Source organism: Nymphaea colorata, chromosome 2, assembly GCF_008831285.2.
Source record: "Nymphaea colorata isolate Beijing-Zhang1983 chromosome 2, ASM883128v2, whole genome shotgun sequence".
Classification (NCBI taxonomy): domain Eukaryota; kingdom Viridiplantae; phylum Streptophyta; class Magnoliopsida; order Nymphaeales; family Nymphaeaceae; genus Nymphaea; species Nymphaea colorata.
Window position 1 is genome coordinate 3,460,107 of NC_045139.1, and position 17,361 is coordinate 3,477,467.

Consider the following 17,361-nt stretch of genomic DNA (forward strand, 5'->3'; position numbering starts at 1 on the left):
TCTGCTATTTGATCTTTGCTTCGAATATAGCATGTTCGTATTATCCCTTGAAGCAGTTTCTCTCGTACAACATGACAGTCAAGTTCGATGTGTTTTGTCCATTCATGAAACACTAGATTCGCAGCAATGTGTAATGCAGCTTGATTGTCACAATATACTGTTATAGGCGATATTTGACTGAAACCCATATCATGTAATAGATATCTTAACCATGTAATCTCACATACTAGATTTGCCATGGATCTGTATTCCGCTTCTGCAGATGATCTGGATACCGTGTTTTGTTTCTTTGTCTTCCAAGATATAAGTACTGATCCAAGAAAAACACAATAACCGGTGACAGAACGTCGTGTTTGTTGACACGCGGCCCAATCTGAATCGCAGAAAGCACTTAATTGCATATTGTTTTCTTTGTTCATAAGAATGCCTTGATCAGGATGCTTTTTTAGGTAGCGAATGACACGGAATGCTGCTTGTAGATGTGGTAGTCTGGGTTGCTGCATGAATCGACTTAACACATGTACAGCATATTGTATGTCCGGCCGAGTAATGCTCAAATATATTAGCCTCCCAACAAGTCGACGGTATTGAGTTGGATCCTTAATGAATTCTCCTTGTTCGATCTCTAAATTATGTTTTTGTTCCATAGGAGTATCGGCCGGTTTTGCTCCCAAAAGACCTGCTTCATGAATTATGTCAGTTGCATATTTTTGTTGGGAAATATATATACCTTTGGCTGAGCAAGCAATTTCAATTCCTAGAAAATATTTAGATTTGCCCAAATCTTTCATGTGAAACTTTTTGCATAAGAAAATTTTGAAATTGTCAACTGCCTTTTCTGTGTTACCCGCAATTAATAAATCATCAACATATATTAGGATAGCAATAAAAGTTTTACCGCTTCTAAATGTGAATAATGTATGATCAGCTTTGGATTGCGTGAACCCGTATTCTTCAAGAGAAGTTGAGAGCTTGTAAAACCAATTTCATGGGGATTGTTTCAATCCATAAAGAGATTTGTGCAATTTACATACCTGATTTTCCCCCTGTTTTGCATATCCTTGTGGCATTTGCATAAATACTTCTTCAAGCAAGTCTCCATGCAAGAATGCATTATTAACATCCATTTGGCACATGATCCAATCTTGATTAGCTGCAATGGTGAGAAAGGTACGTACCGTTACCATCTTTGCAACTGGTGCAAAAGTTTCGTTGTAGTCCAGCCCCTCTTGTTGAGAGTATCCTTTAGCTACCAAACGAGCTTTATATCGTTCAATAGATCCATCCGATCTCAACTTGATTTTGTAGACCCATTTGCTCCCAATTGGTTTCACTCCCTTTGGAAGTGTCGTAATGGTCCAAGTTTTATTCTCTTGAAGGGCACGAATTTCGCAATCCATGGCATCTTGCCATTCCTTGTACTGCACAGCTTCTTCATACTTTTGAGGCTCAGATTTAGACATAAGAGAGGTGAGAAACACAAAATGTCTATTAGAAAAACGTTGAAAAGAGATAAACTTGTTCAACTCATACCTTGTTCCTTATTTGCGACCTGACATGAGAGGGCTATTGGTTGAAGGTGAGGCGACGAGGGTACAAAAGTAGTCATTCAACCAAGTTGTGGGCTTTCTAACTCGAGTGGATCTCCTAATGGGTCCAGAAGTCTGATTTGGATCAAGAGAAGAGTTTGGCTCGTTGGAATTTAAGGATACAATGAAGTCTTCTTGTTGTCTAATGGATCCGGGTGTTGGATTTGGATCTTGATCAAAAGACGGGTTGAAATTGGTGGGTAAAGTAGGTTCTTCTAGATGTTCTCTATCAAGATTCAAAGGTTCTTCGATCTCTAAGTGGGTTGTATCTAGTGGTGTACTAAGAAACATTCCATTGGCATCGTCTTGATAGTTAACTTCATCATGGTTGTAAGGTATGGGTAAAACAATATTATTTTTGTCATTCTTCCTGTTTTGGAAAGGAAAAATATGTTCGTAAAACACAACGTCTCGACTAGAAAACACTTTGTGAGTTTCTATATCATACAACTTGTATGCTTTTTGCCCCTCGGGATATCCAATAAATATGCATTTGGATGCCCGAGACTCGAATTTATCCTTTTTGTGACTGGTGTTAGTGGCGTAGCATAGCGACCCAAAAATTTTCAAATGTTTAATATTGGGCTTTTTCTTAAACAATCTTTCAAAAGGGGTTTTTCCATCAAGTTTTAAAGAAGGGATACGATTTATCAAATAGGCAGCCGTTAAAATGCATTCCCCCCAAAATCGTATAGGAAGGTTCGATTCAAATCGAAGAGCCCTAGCAACCTCGAGGAGGTGTCTATGTTTACGCTCTACTACACCGTTTTGTTGTGGCGTAGCAACACAACTATGTTGATGGGTAGTCCCTTGATTTTGTAAAAATTCTTTCATTTCGAGTGAGAAAAACTCAGTCCCATTATCGGATCGTAAAGATTTAATTTGGCAATTAAATTGGGTTTTGATTAAGGCAAAAAAAATTTTGATGACATGAAGTGCTTCAAACTTATGCCTCATTAAGAAAATCCATGTGGCACGGGAAAAGTCATCTACAATACTAAGAAAATAGTAGGCACCAGAAATAGTGGATTGGGAGTAAGGGCCCCAAATATCACAATGAATCAAATCAAAAGGATGAGTTGTAGAAATATCACTCAAATCAAACTTAAGTCGTGTCTGTTTTGCACGATGGCACACATCACACATATGATCATTTTTCAAAACAAGACTCAAATCTAAATTTTTGTTCACTAATTTCAAACGAGAAGATGAAATATGACCTAATCTCTTATGCCAAAGTTCATGCGAAGAAAGGGAAAAATAGGTATAAGCACAAGTTGGTTCTTGTTGGAGAACATAAAGGCCGCCTTTCACCTCACCCCGACCAATCGTCATCTTCGATGCCAGGTCCTGGATAACACAATGATCAAAAAAAAAATTTACAGAACACTTTAAGTTTCTAGTAAGTTCACTAACAGAGAGCAAATTGACTTTAAATGATGGTATGCATAACACATTGTCCATTTCAAAAGACGACATAGATATTTTGCCCATTTGATGAACTAGGAGAGTTCTTCTATTTGGTAACGTCACAGGTACATTACACATTTTTAACTCATGGAGTGCATGTGGATTAGAGCATATATGTCGACTGGCTCCCGAATCAATAATCCAACTAAGAGAATGTAAATTAGTTGAGTCATTGTTACCTGTGTGAGCTATATTACCTGCAAAATTGATGTTGGCCGGTTGATCCTTCACCAAAGATAGAAGTCTATGATATTGTTCAATGGTGAAGGCTGGCGCAATGCTCCTAGTATAGTGTCCTCCACTGTCTTGACCAAAGACGTCATTAGAAAAGCTGGGTTTCAGATCTGGTTTGGTCTGGTTTTGACTGACGTTGCCTGCAATATTTTGCTTAAATCTTGGATCATAAAGACGATGGCCTGGTGGGTACCCAATCAGCTTGAAGCATTTCTCTTTAATGTGTCCAACACCTTGGCAAAAACTACAGATTGGTCTGGTTTGTCGTCCTCCTTTGTTTCGTTGGAAACCAGCACCATTCTCCCATTGGAACCTCTTTTCTTGATTGATTTTCATGATAGCTAGGGCAGCGGTTCCTTCATTTGTAGAACTTGAAAATCGTGCTTCCCGTTGCTTTTCTTCTTGTAGTACCATAGCATAGACTTTATTGATATTTGGGAGAGGGTCAATAAGTAGAATCTGCCCTCTAACGGAATTGTATGAGTCATTTAGACCCATAAGAAATTGCATGACACAATCCCTTTGAATTTGATCCGAATATGCCTTCATGGCACCACAAGAACAAATAGGGATGAGAGAGTAGGAACCAAGTTCATCCCAAAGAGCTTTTAGTTTAGTATAATATGACGCAATTGACATAGTATCTTGTTGTAGACGACATATGGAACTTTGGATTTGGAAAATCCGGGGAGCAAGACTTTGTGTGAAGCGCTCTTTCAAATCTTGCCAGACTTCTCTAGCATTAGTCGAGTATTTGATGCTTGCTAAAATATCCTTAGTGACAGAATTCAAGATCCAAGATAATACAAGATTATTACATCTAACCCACATACGATGGTTAGAATCACTCTTGTTTGGTTCTATAATTGAACCATCTATGAAGCCGATCTTATTTTTTGCTGAGAGGGCCATTACCATGGCTCTACTCCATGTTCCATAACTTTCTCCATTAAAACTTTGAGACACCAAAGCATTTCCAGGATTATCGGAATGATGAATATAAAAGGGATCGGATAGCACCTGGATATCGGCACCATTGATGTTGAGATCTGCATCATCACCAGACGGACAGCCATTATTGATCTCCATATGTACACGTTCTGCCATTAAATTCAACGCTCTGATACCATGTGGAATTCCTTCATGGAGAAAGTGAGAGAAGAGAGAGACGGGCGTTGGGCACGAATGGCGAGTTATTTGTTTCCCCTTTCATTAAATGGTAATAAATATACAAAGGATTTACAACGTTTAGTTTTCAACGGTAGGAAAAGAAAAGCCTAATTAGGGAGTGCTAAACAAGGAAGGGAAGAAGAGAGACGTGCTGTCTTGAACGTTGGAAAATCTAGTGGTTTAGAGTATGCGACTTCTTGGTTCAACGTTCAAGACAGCACAACAAAGCTTTACAATTTTCAATTTTATACTAAATTTAACACAAATTGTGTGAGTAAAGTGCTAACTGCAACTAAAACAACAAAAGAACGAATCGGTCATAAAGTGACAAAATAAAGTGACAAAATTCAGATGGATTTGACGGTGAAAGAACGAATCGGTCATAAAGTGACAAAATTCAGATGGATTTGACGGTGACAGTAAGGCAGGAATGAATATGTCAGTTCACGACGAGTCGGGGATTAACTTAAGAAAAGCCTATTTTAGAGTTTAAGCCTCATAAATTTCGTCTAAGTTGGAAAATTTTAATAGTTAAATTTAGCATATGGAATGTTGTGGTAACTTTATGAATGATTGAATGCATGATGGGAACTATCCCAACCCACCTGGTTGTCATATCGTCCCATGTTCAAATTTTGGATAATTTTTCGTAAGGTCCAGCTAATCTTATTGTATCGTGTCTCTCGAAGTGACAACTACAGATCTCTGTGATTGATATAGAACTTAATAAAATATGCCTCTTTCAATTATCTAATCTAATTGTTGTTTGTTTTTTTCTCTCGAAGAATTCAGGTAAAAATACACCAAAATCATCCCTTTATATAAGTTCAAAAAAAAAAGTCACAAAATGGGATGAAAGCTTTTTTTTTTTTTTTAACGACAAAAAGAAAAAGACAAAACAAACACTCTAACACATGAACAATTAATTCAACCCCAAAAAGGGAGCAGGCCACATCAGTAAGCTATGAAAATGATGAGATTGCTTGGAAAAAAAGGCAAGCAAATGCTTAACAACTCATTGCTTAGAAAATACGCTCAAACTGATGACCAAATTTTTAGCAGCTGGTCAGTGGGACTAAATAAGATTGTCTTTGGCATAAGATTGTCTCTGACATGCTTGGTCGCCTTTAGAAAAATGAAGGACTATACGTGTTAACTTAATACTTAAGAGTTGCAAATGAGTCCACTCTGGTGCATGAATTTTGTCAGTACTGGAATTGGAAAAACCCAATTAGACTTGACTGAGGTCTATTTAATTATCTTGACTTGACCCAGTCGCTTCCTTACTAGAACAATGTTATGGACCCCTGGATTTGAGCGCACAAGGGAGTTTGTCGGTGCTTTAAATATCCGTCCGCATCAGCTCCTATCCCCTAATACACATCACACGAGCCCTTCTCGTCGGGATTGTGACTTTAATAGTGCAAGTGGATCTTAATTTATTTGGAACCTTAGATGTCTAACTCGATCCACAGGATGTTAATGGATTGGATTCATATTACATATCCTGCCAAAATGCATACAAAATTTGGATATAGAAAAATTACATATTTAATTAAGATATCAGATCATATTTGAACTTAAGAAAGGAGATCTGATTGGATTTAGATTCAAATTCTGTATCAAATAAAATTCTGATCAGATTCAAATTTGGATCCAGGTTAATTTTTAAATAAATATTCTCTATCCAAAATCTATTCAAAGTCAGTAATTAACATATCATAATGCAGTTTGGATACCTTTTTCCTTAGCGAGGCTGAAGGCAACAGATGGTATGACTAAACAAAAATTCCAGAAGATTTATAGAAGGGGCCAATTATATATGTCAACATTTCTATAAGGACTTTAATTTTTAAATATTTTAAATGGTAAAATTTTACTTTTCAAAACCTAAGGGGTGGCCCCAACTGGCCTTCCTGTCTCGGCCCTTGGATGTAAAAAAAAAAAAGAAAATGAAAAGAAAAGAGTATTTCAGACCACATTTGAGTTGTGAATTTAAAAATCAGATTTAGATATGGTATTCGTATTTGAATCTCAATTCAAATCCAAATATATGAACTTTTAATAAATCATATATAATAAAGGGTACATCTAATTCAAATCCAATCCATTTACATCTCTACTCAACTGGAGCATGCCTGAGATTGTAATTCAAATACTTAGAGGCATAATAGATTTAGATTCAAGTGATCCAGGTCTTCTTTTCCCCCAAGGACTCGAGACTTTGAACCATTCTATCTTGGATCAAGTAATGGCATCAGCATATGCCCTCCAAGTTAGGTGTCATGCAGCACCACTTAAGAAATAGAAGCATGATGTTTTATACGAATCAAACTAGAGACACCTTGAAACCCAAGAATCATTTATTTATTATGTGTCTCATTTTATTTATGTCCATAACCATTTTCGATGACAATCAAAGCACCTCTGGATGGTGGAAAGTCAAAAGCTATCGTTTTTCTTTATAAAATATTTTATGTGCAAGGGGACAATAAGCTGATGGACTGGCGAGGAATCAAAGAGTGTCTTCACAATGTCTGACGTAGCCTAAAGCGCGTTTGGAAAACAAGAAGAAGAATTTCTGTTACGTGGTAAAAAAATTTCCCGGGAAAAAAAAAATGAAGGTTTTTAATAGGAAAAAAAAATTTAAAAAAAAAAAGGAAACTCTACTGATTGGATTCTAAAAAAAAAATTTTTTTGTGGCATGAACTTTTCTTTAGGGGGGTTAAAATTTTCTATTTCATGCAAGGTTAAAATTTTCTTTAAGATTAAAGTGAGAGGTCAAGGTGGTTTGAATTCTGCGGAGGCTACATGACGCATTGGGAAGCCAAAAAAAAAATTCTTTAAAACTCTTGTAGTTTGTAACTTTAACTTTGCAGTTTATAGAACTTTAAGTTTGTAAGCAGAATTTTTTTGGAAAAATACATTTAAAAGAATGGTCTTACTCAATGGTAGTTTAGTCGGAAAGCCCTTCCGTATCTCTTTGCTTTGGCCATCATTTTTCCATTACTTTTTTTATTTTTTTTGTCTTGTTCATCATTTTTTCTTATTTTTTTAATCTTTCTAGTCTTCCACATGAAAGTGAGAGGAGTATTCCTTCCCCTGCAACTGGCTGACGGCCTTTCTCCCCTCTTCAACGCCACCGAATCTCTTTCCCCCCTCCTCCCGAACATCTTGGGGGGAGGATGGGGGACATGTTGAGGAGGATGGTGGAGATTCCTCTACCAGTCACCTTTGACCTATCCTTCCACGCTGCCCTTCTAGTAAGGGCAGCGAAGGGAGGGGTGCTGCTGTCCCACGGCTGGAGGCTTCCTTTATTCGTGCAATACTCCATGATATACACTGATACACATAAAATGAGACGACCCCGGTGCACAGTTTCATGATGCCAACCTGTTCAGAGTCACCGTTCAGGGACCCTTAGCTGGAGACCAACTCTAAGGAAAAAAAAATGTGCAACAATGAAAGTCGCAATTGGAAGCTGTCAAGGAATAAAGAACCACTCGATAAACAAAGGTTACGTTCCTTGGGAACTGTTGGCTGATAAATGACTCCACCCACCGTTGAAGCAGCGTCTGGGCAGATTCAATTGGAACGATGGCGCTGCAGAGCAACAAGGCAGGGCCTTCCAGATCGACCTTGTCTAGCAACCATGGTGGCTTTGAGTACGATGTGTTCTTGAGCTTTCGAGGAGAAGACACCCGCAATAATTTCACTGGATTGTTCCATTATATCCTCGTGCTACATGGCATACATGCCTACTTTGATGAGGAAGATTTGCACAAGGGAGAAAGAATTGAAGAGATATTGGTGGCCATAACCAGGTCCAAGATCTTAGTCCCTATCTTCTCCAAGCGCTATGCCGAATCGCATTGGTGTTTAAGAGAAGTTGCCAAGATGGTTGAATGTTATGATGGTGGGCAAGACAGGCAGATTATTCCCATCTTTTTTGACGTCGATCCAAAAGATGTAAGGTGTCAGAGCGGCCCATTTGAAGCTGCCTTTCAGAAGCACCACCAGACTGAAAGGAGGGATACCTTGAGCGAGGTCAATGCATGGAAGCATGCACTGACATATGTTGGAGGAATTTCCGGCTTTGATCTGAAGAGATACAATGAGTACTTCACGCCTCTCTCACCCTTCCAGTGTTGACTAATTCCTATTGTCTAATTTTTCTTTTGTCCTGTGCATTAACTTGAAGAGGACTCTTAGAAAATTAGAACTAGGGGCCATGGATTCATCCCATTACACCGCCTCAAATTTATTCCAGTTTTGTTTATCATTCTTCATTCTGAAAGTGATCCTCATGGTCCTTTGTAACTCTTGCAGATGCAAATATTCTGACAGCCACGGATAGTATGAAATTGGACACGAAGAACATGGTGAAGTTGTTTTATTCATGTTGGAACCTTGTTTATCGAACGATTACCACACGTAAATTCACCCTTCAAGAAGGATGGGTGTGTTACCAGGAAAACACACAAAGATTTATAGATGCTACTGCTTCTGCTTGGCCTAATTTTGATCCTTGTCTTTGTTAACCCAACCACTCTGTGTCTCCAAATTAAGTTACCCATAGAAAATGGAACTTTAGGACCTCCAGAATTGGGCAGAGAAGGTGGAACTTTAGATTCTTTCGCATATAACAGGAAAATGCATGATGTTTTCTCTTTTGCTATCCATCCGTGGAAATATGTTTTCTTCTCTCAAGTTTAATGTTGTCCTGAGGGCCTGTAGCCTTCGATTGAGCCTTTGATTCACCTCTTGAAGTTTTCTCTCGAACAGGAATCAAGTCACCTTCTTTTTATCTCCTGTTGCAGAGACCAGAGGAAGCTTATCAGGTCAATCACTGCAGACATCCAGAATATATTGGTGACAAAGGTGCCCCTTTACGAGAAAGAATACCTTGTTGGTCTTGAGTCCCGTGTTGAAAAGATGCTGAAGTGTCTGGACTTTCAATCGAAGCACGCCCGGATCGTTGGAATCCATGGCATTGGCGGTGTGGGGAAAACAACACTTGCCACGGCCATCTATAACAGAAGTCGTTGCTTATTTACAGCTACTAGCTTCATTGGAAATGTAAGGGAAGAATCGAGGTCTAAAGGGCTCGTCTATCTTCAAAAACAGCTCATTCAAGATATTTGCAAAGGCAAAGATAAAGTGGAGATAAATACCCCAAGTCAAGCGACCCAAAAGATTAGGGATATGGTACGTTTGAGGAGTGTTCTTCTTGTTCTTGATGATGTCGACGACAAAAAACAGCTAGATGCGTTGGCTGGCGACATAAGCTGGTTCGGTCCAGGAAGTAGAATTATCATCACCACAAGGCAAGTGGGGGTCCTGCAATCGGCAGGATTGCAGAATGAAGTGATTTATATGCTTGAAGAAATGGATGAAAAAGAATAGCTTCAATTATTCAACCATCATGCATTTGGAGATGATGAACCTGGAGAGGAATACATCGAATTATCCAAGGAAGTCCTATCAATTAGCAATCGGATACCATTAATTATCGAAGTATTCGGTTTGCTTTTCGGGACAGAAAAATCTCTGAAAGAATGGAACAAATTTCTGAAAGACTTGAGACTTCGTCAACGCAGTGAAGTTCATGAAAGGTTAAGGATATGTTATGATCATTTGAATGATGATGAGAAGATAATCTTTTTAGATATTGCATGTCTTCTTATCAGAAAAAGTTCAGAAGATGCCATCTATGTGTGGGAAGATCAGAAGCTTTCACCTCATTTAGCTATAAAGAGTTTGCAGAACAAGTCTCTTATTAAGATTAAGAATGGCAAGTTTGAAATGCATGACCAAATAAGAGACATGGGAAGGCAAATCGTTCTGAAGGAAAGCTACCCGCATTCTGGAAGAAGCTACGTCAGGTTATGGTGTGAAGAAGGCGTAATGGAAGCTTTGACCAAGTCTCAGGTAAGCCTTGACCTGGCCAAGCTCAAGCTTAACTAACTCTCAAATAAGACTTGAGCTGGTGGTCTCTCTTTCTTTATGTCTTTGACAATCTCTCCGACCCTTTCTTTTCCATCACCCATCATATCCACCGTTTATTAAAGGGTTGATTCAAAGTGCCTCCAACTTTTATCCTTTTTTAATAATTTGAAAATTTTATTTTACTTAATTTTTATATTTTCCTCTTTTAAAAAATAATTATTTAATAATTTTGGCTTATTCACAACTGATTCAACTAAATTGGTGAATTTGACTTCATACATCAGCCTGATCCATTAGAAGCCGATTTTTCAAAGTTCAGTTTCAAAATAAATGTTAGTCTTTCAAAAACGAGGCAAATCCATTCTCTGAAACAACATTGCTCAAGATGATTTTATTTTTTATTATTTTCAAAAAATTGTTTGTTGTTTTATTGCTGTGAGGGCACGTAATCAATTGGGAATGTATTGTTTGAAATATATATATATATATATGCAGCTCTGAAAAAAAATAAAAATGATATCTGCATAAAAAACACTCTAATGATTGATTTAAAAATAAAAATTAGCTTTTAGACTATAAATAAACAAACAATTATCAGAATTGCAAGTATAATAATCTATTGTATAAAATATACGGTCGACGTTATGAAAAAGATCGAGCAACATAAAATGCCTACTTTGTCAAAGCAAACAAATTGCCTCAAAAACAGAAAGCGACGAATATGAATATTGAAAATGAGATGTGAATAACAAGCTTTTATGATTCCATTTAATTTCACTACTTTAATTTGCGAGGGTTTTGTAATAGACCTTCTGGCTGCTCCTAAGCGAACCTTTCCAGGTCTCACTTTAATGGATTTTCTTCGTCGAAAACTTTTCTATATTTCTGTAGGTTCATTTCATCCACATCCAAACCAACAAGTTGCAGGTTGAAATATCGTAACTCTTTCCAACAAATGTTGGAGGCTAGATATCTCGAACGAATCCAATTGGTTATGTGTTTTCAGGAAAACACGATAATTAATCGAGGCATCCTTCTCAACTTAAGTGAGGAAAGCAAGATGGAATTAAGCACTGAAGCCTTTGAAATGATGTCTGAACTGAGATTACTCCTTATCAACTTTGCCATCTTCGATCATTGTGACTTTGGGCATTTTCCTGCAAGTCTGAAATGGTTAGAATGGAAAGATTGCCCCTTGGAAGCACTTCCACTTGAAATCAAGTTTAAAAGCCTTGTGGTCCTTAACCTTTCTCGGAGTTTTATCAGCCGGTTGTGGAGTGAAACAACAATGGGGTCAAGCTCAAAATGCAGGAAGAAGGTTTGCACTCAATTCAACCTGTTGCATTGTTCTTGATGCAAATTTCATGCTAATTGACTAACACCATTCTAACAGACGTTTGATGGGCTAAAAGTTCTGGACCTGTCTTGCTGCTATGGTCTCAATGCCACTCCCAATTTTGCAGTGACACCAAATCTGAAGAAGCTGATCCTTGATGAGTGTAGGAACTTGAAAGAAGTTGATGTTTCCATTGGGTCTCTAAAAAAATTGGTTTTTCTTAGCATGAGGGAGTGTGTGTCTTTGGAGAAGCTACCCAACCAAATATACCAGTTGGGTTCTCTTGTAATTTTCAACCTCGAAGGATGCAGCAACCTTGTCACTTTTCCACAATTTCCACCAACAAATTCCAGTACCGATGGCCTTTCTTATCTCGAGGAGCTCATTTTGCGAGATTGTGAACGCCTTGAATTTCTACCTCACCTTCACAAGTTTCAGTCTTTAACAAGGCTGCATATGGATGGTTGCCAAAGCCTTGACCACAGAAGAACACCTTTATTTGAGGTTCTCTCTCTCTCTCTCTCTCTCTCTCTCTCTCTCTCTATATATATATATATATATATATATATATATATATATATATATATATATATATATATATATAAGAAGCCACACGTTTCATTGGTGGTTGTTTTTTTCATTTTTTTATGTTTCTTTTGGCAACTCAGGATGTGGCATTTAGAGAATGGGATGAACTCAGCATTTCAGGAAGTCGAACACTGTCTCCGAACCAAGAATTTTCTTTCGTGCTACCGATTGGGTCTATTAATGATCCCTTACTTTTGCAGCAGTTAGAGTGCTATGTTTATGGTGATCCATGCAAATGCGAAACCATGAAATTACATATTCGTCATGAAGATATGACGAATGGGAGGGTCACGTTAGAGACTATGAGTGAAGCTCATCGTGACTATTCCATTTATGAGGATGATGCATATGGTTACTGCTATACAATCTATTTTGGTAGAAGTGATGAAATAAACGAGGCCACAAGGAGCAAAACCATAATTACGAAGGTAACAACTTCCAACAATTCTAACCTAACTAAAGTCGATGCCAAATTTCAAAGAGGAAGCAAGTTTAGTGGTGAGAACATGAAGCCATATATTTGCATATCTAGAAGGGGAGCCTTCATGAAATCATTGACTTCTGTTCAATCATCATCATCAAGGAAATCTGAACTTGAATTGTCCATATTTTTCAATCTTTGTGAGGAGGATAAACTTGATGTCATTGAATACTCAACGAGGCTTGATGACCGCATAGCAAAGACGATGAGGATATTGGACGCCCGATGCGGAGACGATGATGGCCAAGAGGAACAAACGCTACCTTTTGGTTGGTCTGTTGATGAACTTATTATCCTGACCATGATTCTTACTGATGTCAATGTTTCATGGTATGAGCAACGACATGGAACAAGGTTGCCACGGCAAGCAAATCCAAAGGTTTGTCATATAGTATAGCTGTTCCTGTGACATCAAAATTTTTTCAATGTATATTTGTCATGCACTTTTCTTTTTTCAGGTTTTTGAGAAAATTAAAGTCATCGATCTCTCTCATTGCAAGTTTCTGGTTAAGACTCCTGATTTTTCTGGGATCCCACATTTGGAGAAGTTGATTCTTGATCATTGTGCATGCCTAGTCGAAATTGGTGAATCCATTGGACAACTGAAAAATCTTACCCAACTGAGCATCGTTGGATGTGTAAAACTACGTGAACTCCCTTCTGGTATTTTGCAGCTGAATTCCCTTCAAGTACTCCGCCTCGACAAATGTTCAGAAATCAAGATCCAACCAGAAAAAAACATGACGGATGTTAGTTTGAAGACTCTAGAGGAGCTCTTATTTTATTATGTTGAACAATTCAGGAGCCTATGTTGCCTGTCCCTGAGAAGCTGTCGTTCACTTAAACAACTACCAGATTCTATTGGAAGCTTGGTAGCCTTAGAGGAGCTTATACTTTACGATTGTCCTTCATTAGCAGGACTGCCATATTGTGTTGGACAATTCAGGAGTCTACGTTGCCTATCCCTGAGAAGCTGTTATTCACTTGGACAACTACCAGATTCGATTGGAAGCTTGGTGGTCTTAGAGGAGCTCATCCTTGATTTTTGTACTTCATTAGCAAGATTACCAGATTCGGTAGGCAACTTGAAGTGCCTAACTAAAATGCAAGCTACTGAATGTAAGGGATTGGAGTCGATGCCCGACCTTTCAAACTTGATGGCATTGGAGGAGCTGAATGTAGGAGGATGCAGGAAGCTCACCAAAATCTCTGGCTTGCAGAAGCTGAGAAAACTAAAGATCCTACATATGAATGGCTGTAGGCATCTTAGTCTCGATTTGATTCGGTTGCAGTTTGAGGTATCCTTTACATCTCTAAAGCTCCAGCCACTGTTAATGTTACGATCCGAATTAATTTGCATCAGGCCACCACCTGTGTGCGTTGGCCAGACCTGTCTCACTTTTTTCATATCCCATTTATAAATTTATATCCCCTTTTTTAATCTTAAGATTTTAGACCCCAGTTCGAAAATTGTCTTATTCTTGATCACAGAATGGTTTTGAATTAAAATGAAAAAGTACAATTGATTTTGAAAACTAGGCCATATCAAAGCACGCAAGTGTATCCAATGTTGTTAAAATCAAGACGTCCACTAACGGCTCCGTGAGAAGGGCGGGCCTTAATCTACCTCAGAAACTTTCCAATTTGATGTTGGCTACGCTCAAAAGGGGCACATGGCGTATCATGTCTTCAGTGTTATCTTTAATATTTTCTTCAGTTGTTTGTGTTTTCTGCTCCCTCATTTCTTATACAAAATTTGTGCATTTTTAATTTTTATCCATTTCACAGCAATTTCCAATGCAATTGATTCATTTTGCTGACTGATTCAATTCAGAAGCCAAGTTTGACGACATTGTCTGCACACTGTAAAACCTCTAAATCATTAACAGAAACAGTGTTCTTTCAATATATTAACTGTTCCAACCTTTCAGGCTTAGAGATTCCTATCTAACTGAAGAAAGTAGGAAGACTTTATTGAACGTACTTGTTTTACGAATTACGATATGCAGGAGGCAGCATTTGACGATCTTCAGACATTCAGCATTTCCTTTCCTGCAAGCCGTAGTTTCGTCGGCATACCCCTTCCCAGAGGGGAGCGCACGAGCAGCAAGCTTCTGCACGTTGAAAAAATTAAGTTTGATGAAAGGGAGTTCAGAATCAATGATAAAAGAATCGATAAAGAAATCGATCTTTGGATCGAAGTTGCAGTCGATATCGAGCTCCCTGTTTATTCCAAACATGTATACGGACGTAGATTCACAATCAGTTTTAGGGAGAATGATCTGATAAATAAGCACCTAAGGGTGTTGGCCGCAAGTAGTGGCGATACCACTAGGGTCTGCACGTTGCATGTATCTTGCAGAACACGTTGCCAGCTGAGTGGAGCTGATATTTGGTTCCGCCAACCTCTCACACCAGCACCAGAGGCTCACCACCGACCAGAGGATGACGATCTTGCTCCTTCCACAAGCAAAAGGGGTAAAAAGTGAAGGCTCCGTTCTCACCTTGCCCCTCTTGGTGATTATCGACAGCAACTCCTGTTTTCAGTTTGAATCCCAGTATAAGGTCCATATACAGTTTTTCATCTTTGGCCTTCTTTAGTTCATCGCCACCATTAACTTAGACTGTCAAAACTTTATGGGCCAACATGATTTTGAACAATCATGTACAGCCTGTAGAGGATTGGTGCTCTAGCTGAACAGACGGTGCTCAGAATGGCTACTCTTATTTTCCATCTATATTCTGGATTTCTGCTTTTTTATTATCTTGAGGTCAAACAATTTCTATGATTGCATGCCTCTTAAAATCTATAGGACTTTATGATTGTGGAACCGTGATATGACTATTGCCCGTTTCTTGTTCCTTCTCTGTTGATTGCTCTGGTTCCTCTGGACCTAGAAAAGGAAACTGAACGTGCAGAATGCTGCTACTTGACCCCTTTTAGCTTTATCTTATTGTGAAGGAGCCAATGACACTTCTTAGCCATGAAATGGAGTAAAAGAAGAAGTTCAAATGAAACTTCAGCTTTGTTTGGAGCAGAATATGATAATTGGCTTGACGACATGTAGAATTGCTTTGAGATGAAAATAATCGCTTTTTATTATGCTACTCTCCTGGAACAAAGAAGGAAAACATCATGAAAGGTCCTGTTTTACTGCCATTTCCATTCTCTGAGTAGAGTTTATGGCCCGTAAGATTTTGGAGAAGTAGGTGCAGGAGACGCATAGTTTTTCCCTTTTGAAGTTGCAGCATCAACTAAATTAAACTCAAAGCACGGTAGTACACCATTTTGCGTTCCGGAATGTGAAAATGATGAGTTTTGTAGTACTAAATGAAAATTGACTAATATTGAATAAGTCCAAAGAAAAAATATATTCAATATCGTTTGATGCATACAGCAATGGACAATCATTTTAAATCAAAAGAAAGAACACCAAGAAATTTTTATACAACTAAATGTACCAACCTCTTTTTTTTTTTTTCCCTTCAGTCAAGCTCTTGTGGAGCTCATGAAATTGATGGATGGTACCAGAAGACAGAAGAAACCAGGTCATCTGTGGTGGAAATGCAGATAAGGTAGAAGGAAACGCCCAGCTGCCATACACCAGCCTTTCAATGACCTTGTCAATTTCAATACATAAAAATGAATGCCTATGGACCCAGCTCAGTCAAACAAACAAGTTAAGTAGGCCGGGTGATCATGAAAAAATAAGGGTATGTTATGATCGTTTGAATGATCATTAGAAGATAATCTTCTTAGATATTGCACGCCTTCTTATCAGCAAAAGTTCAAAAGATGCCATCTGTGTGTGGGAAGATCAAAAGCTTTCACCCCATTTAGCTAAACACGCTTAACTTGTTTATGTTAAGTTGTCTCTCGTGTCTTTCAACTCGTTTAACTGGTTTCTTTTAACTAATTCAACTATGAACGGACATCTAACAGTTAACACTAGTGGAGCCAAGCTGAGTTTAAACGAGTCGAATTCTTACAACTCAAATTCGACCCATTTAACATTTTGAGTGTAAATATAAGCTCGACCCGGATTCATTTAATCCAGTGTTTGTTTACACTGTGGTACCACATAAAGGAGAGTTTCAAATCCGTACTCTCAGATCTAAGATATGAAGCTATCAAACACACCCATTTAAATAATTTCATATCACCATAGATCTTAAATCCACAATAAACAATCGCAACCTTAATCAACTAAAATATGTCCAAACACAACCTTGATCAACTAGATAACTCAAATGTGCGTAAGATAGATGGCATTATACAAGCCACATTCGGACGTGGTGAATATTCCTTTGAAAAAGGTCCCGGGGAGTTGGTGGTTAGTCCCACCTCCTTGTTTTTGGCGTGGATCGTGTGCGATACAATTTCTTTATGTTTTTTTTTAATTATTTTCATGACGAGGAACTACTTAGAATCAGAAACTATAAAAACAACCAAGAAGATGGAACAAAGTGCTATTAATTGATATGACATTGACAATAAATGAAAATGTGTCGTTCAATTGTTCTGTAATCTTCTAATGTGAGGG

At 38.1% G+C, this 17,361-nt stretch overlaps 2 protein-coding genes across 2 annotated transcripts; both read left to right on the forward strand.

The window, feature by feature from the left end:
• The first annotated feature begins 8,060 nt into the window (after positions 1-8,060).
• LOC126409858 (disease resistance protein L6-like) lies at positions 8,061-10,430 on the forward strand. Its single transcript, XM_050076479.1, has 3 exons — positions 8,061-8,581; positions 9,284-9,790; positions 10,064-10,430. The coding sequence occupies exons 1-3, from the start codon at positions 8,061-8,063 to the stop codon at positions 10,428-10,430; spliced, it is 1,395 nt and encodes a 464-aa protein (XP_049932436.1).
• Positions 10,431-11,186: 756 nt separating this feature from the next.
• LOC116246656 (uncharacterized) lies at positions 11,187-15,517 on the forward strand. The gene is made up of 5 exons (XM_031618459.2): positions 11,187-11,730; positions 11,806-12,252; positions 12,417-13,196; positions 13,276-14,115; positions 14,827-15,517. Exons 1-5 carry the CDS (start codon positions 11,368-11,370, stop codon positions 15,304-15,306), a joined length of 2,910 nt encoding a protein of 969 aa, XP_031474319.2. The 5' UTR covers positions 11,187-11,367; the 3' UTR covers positions 15,307-15,517.
• Positions 15,518-17,361: the final 1,844 nt, after the last annotated feature.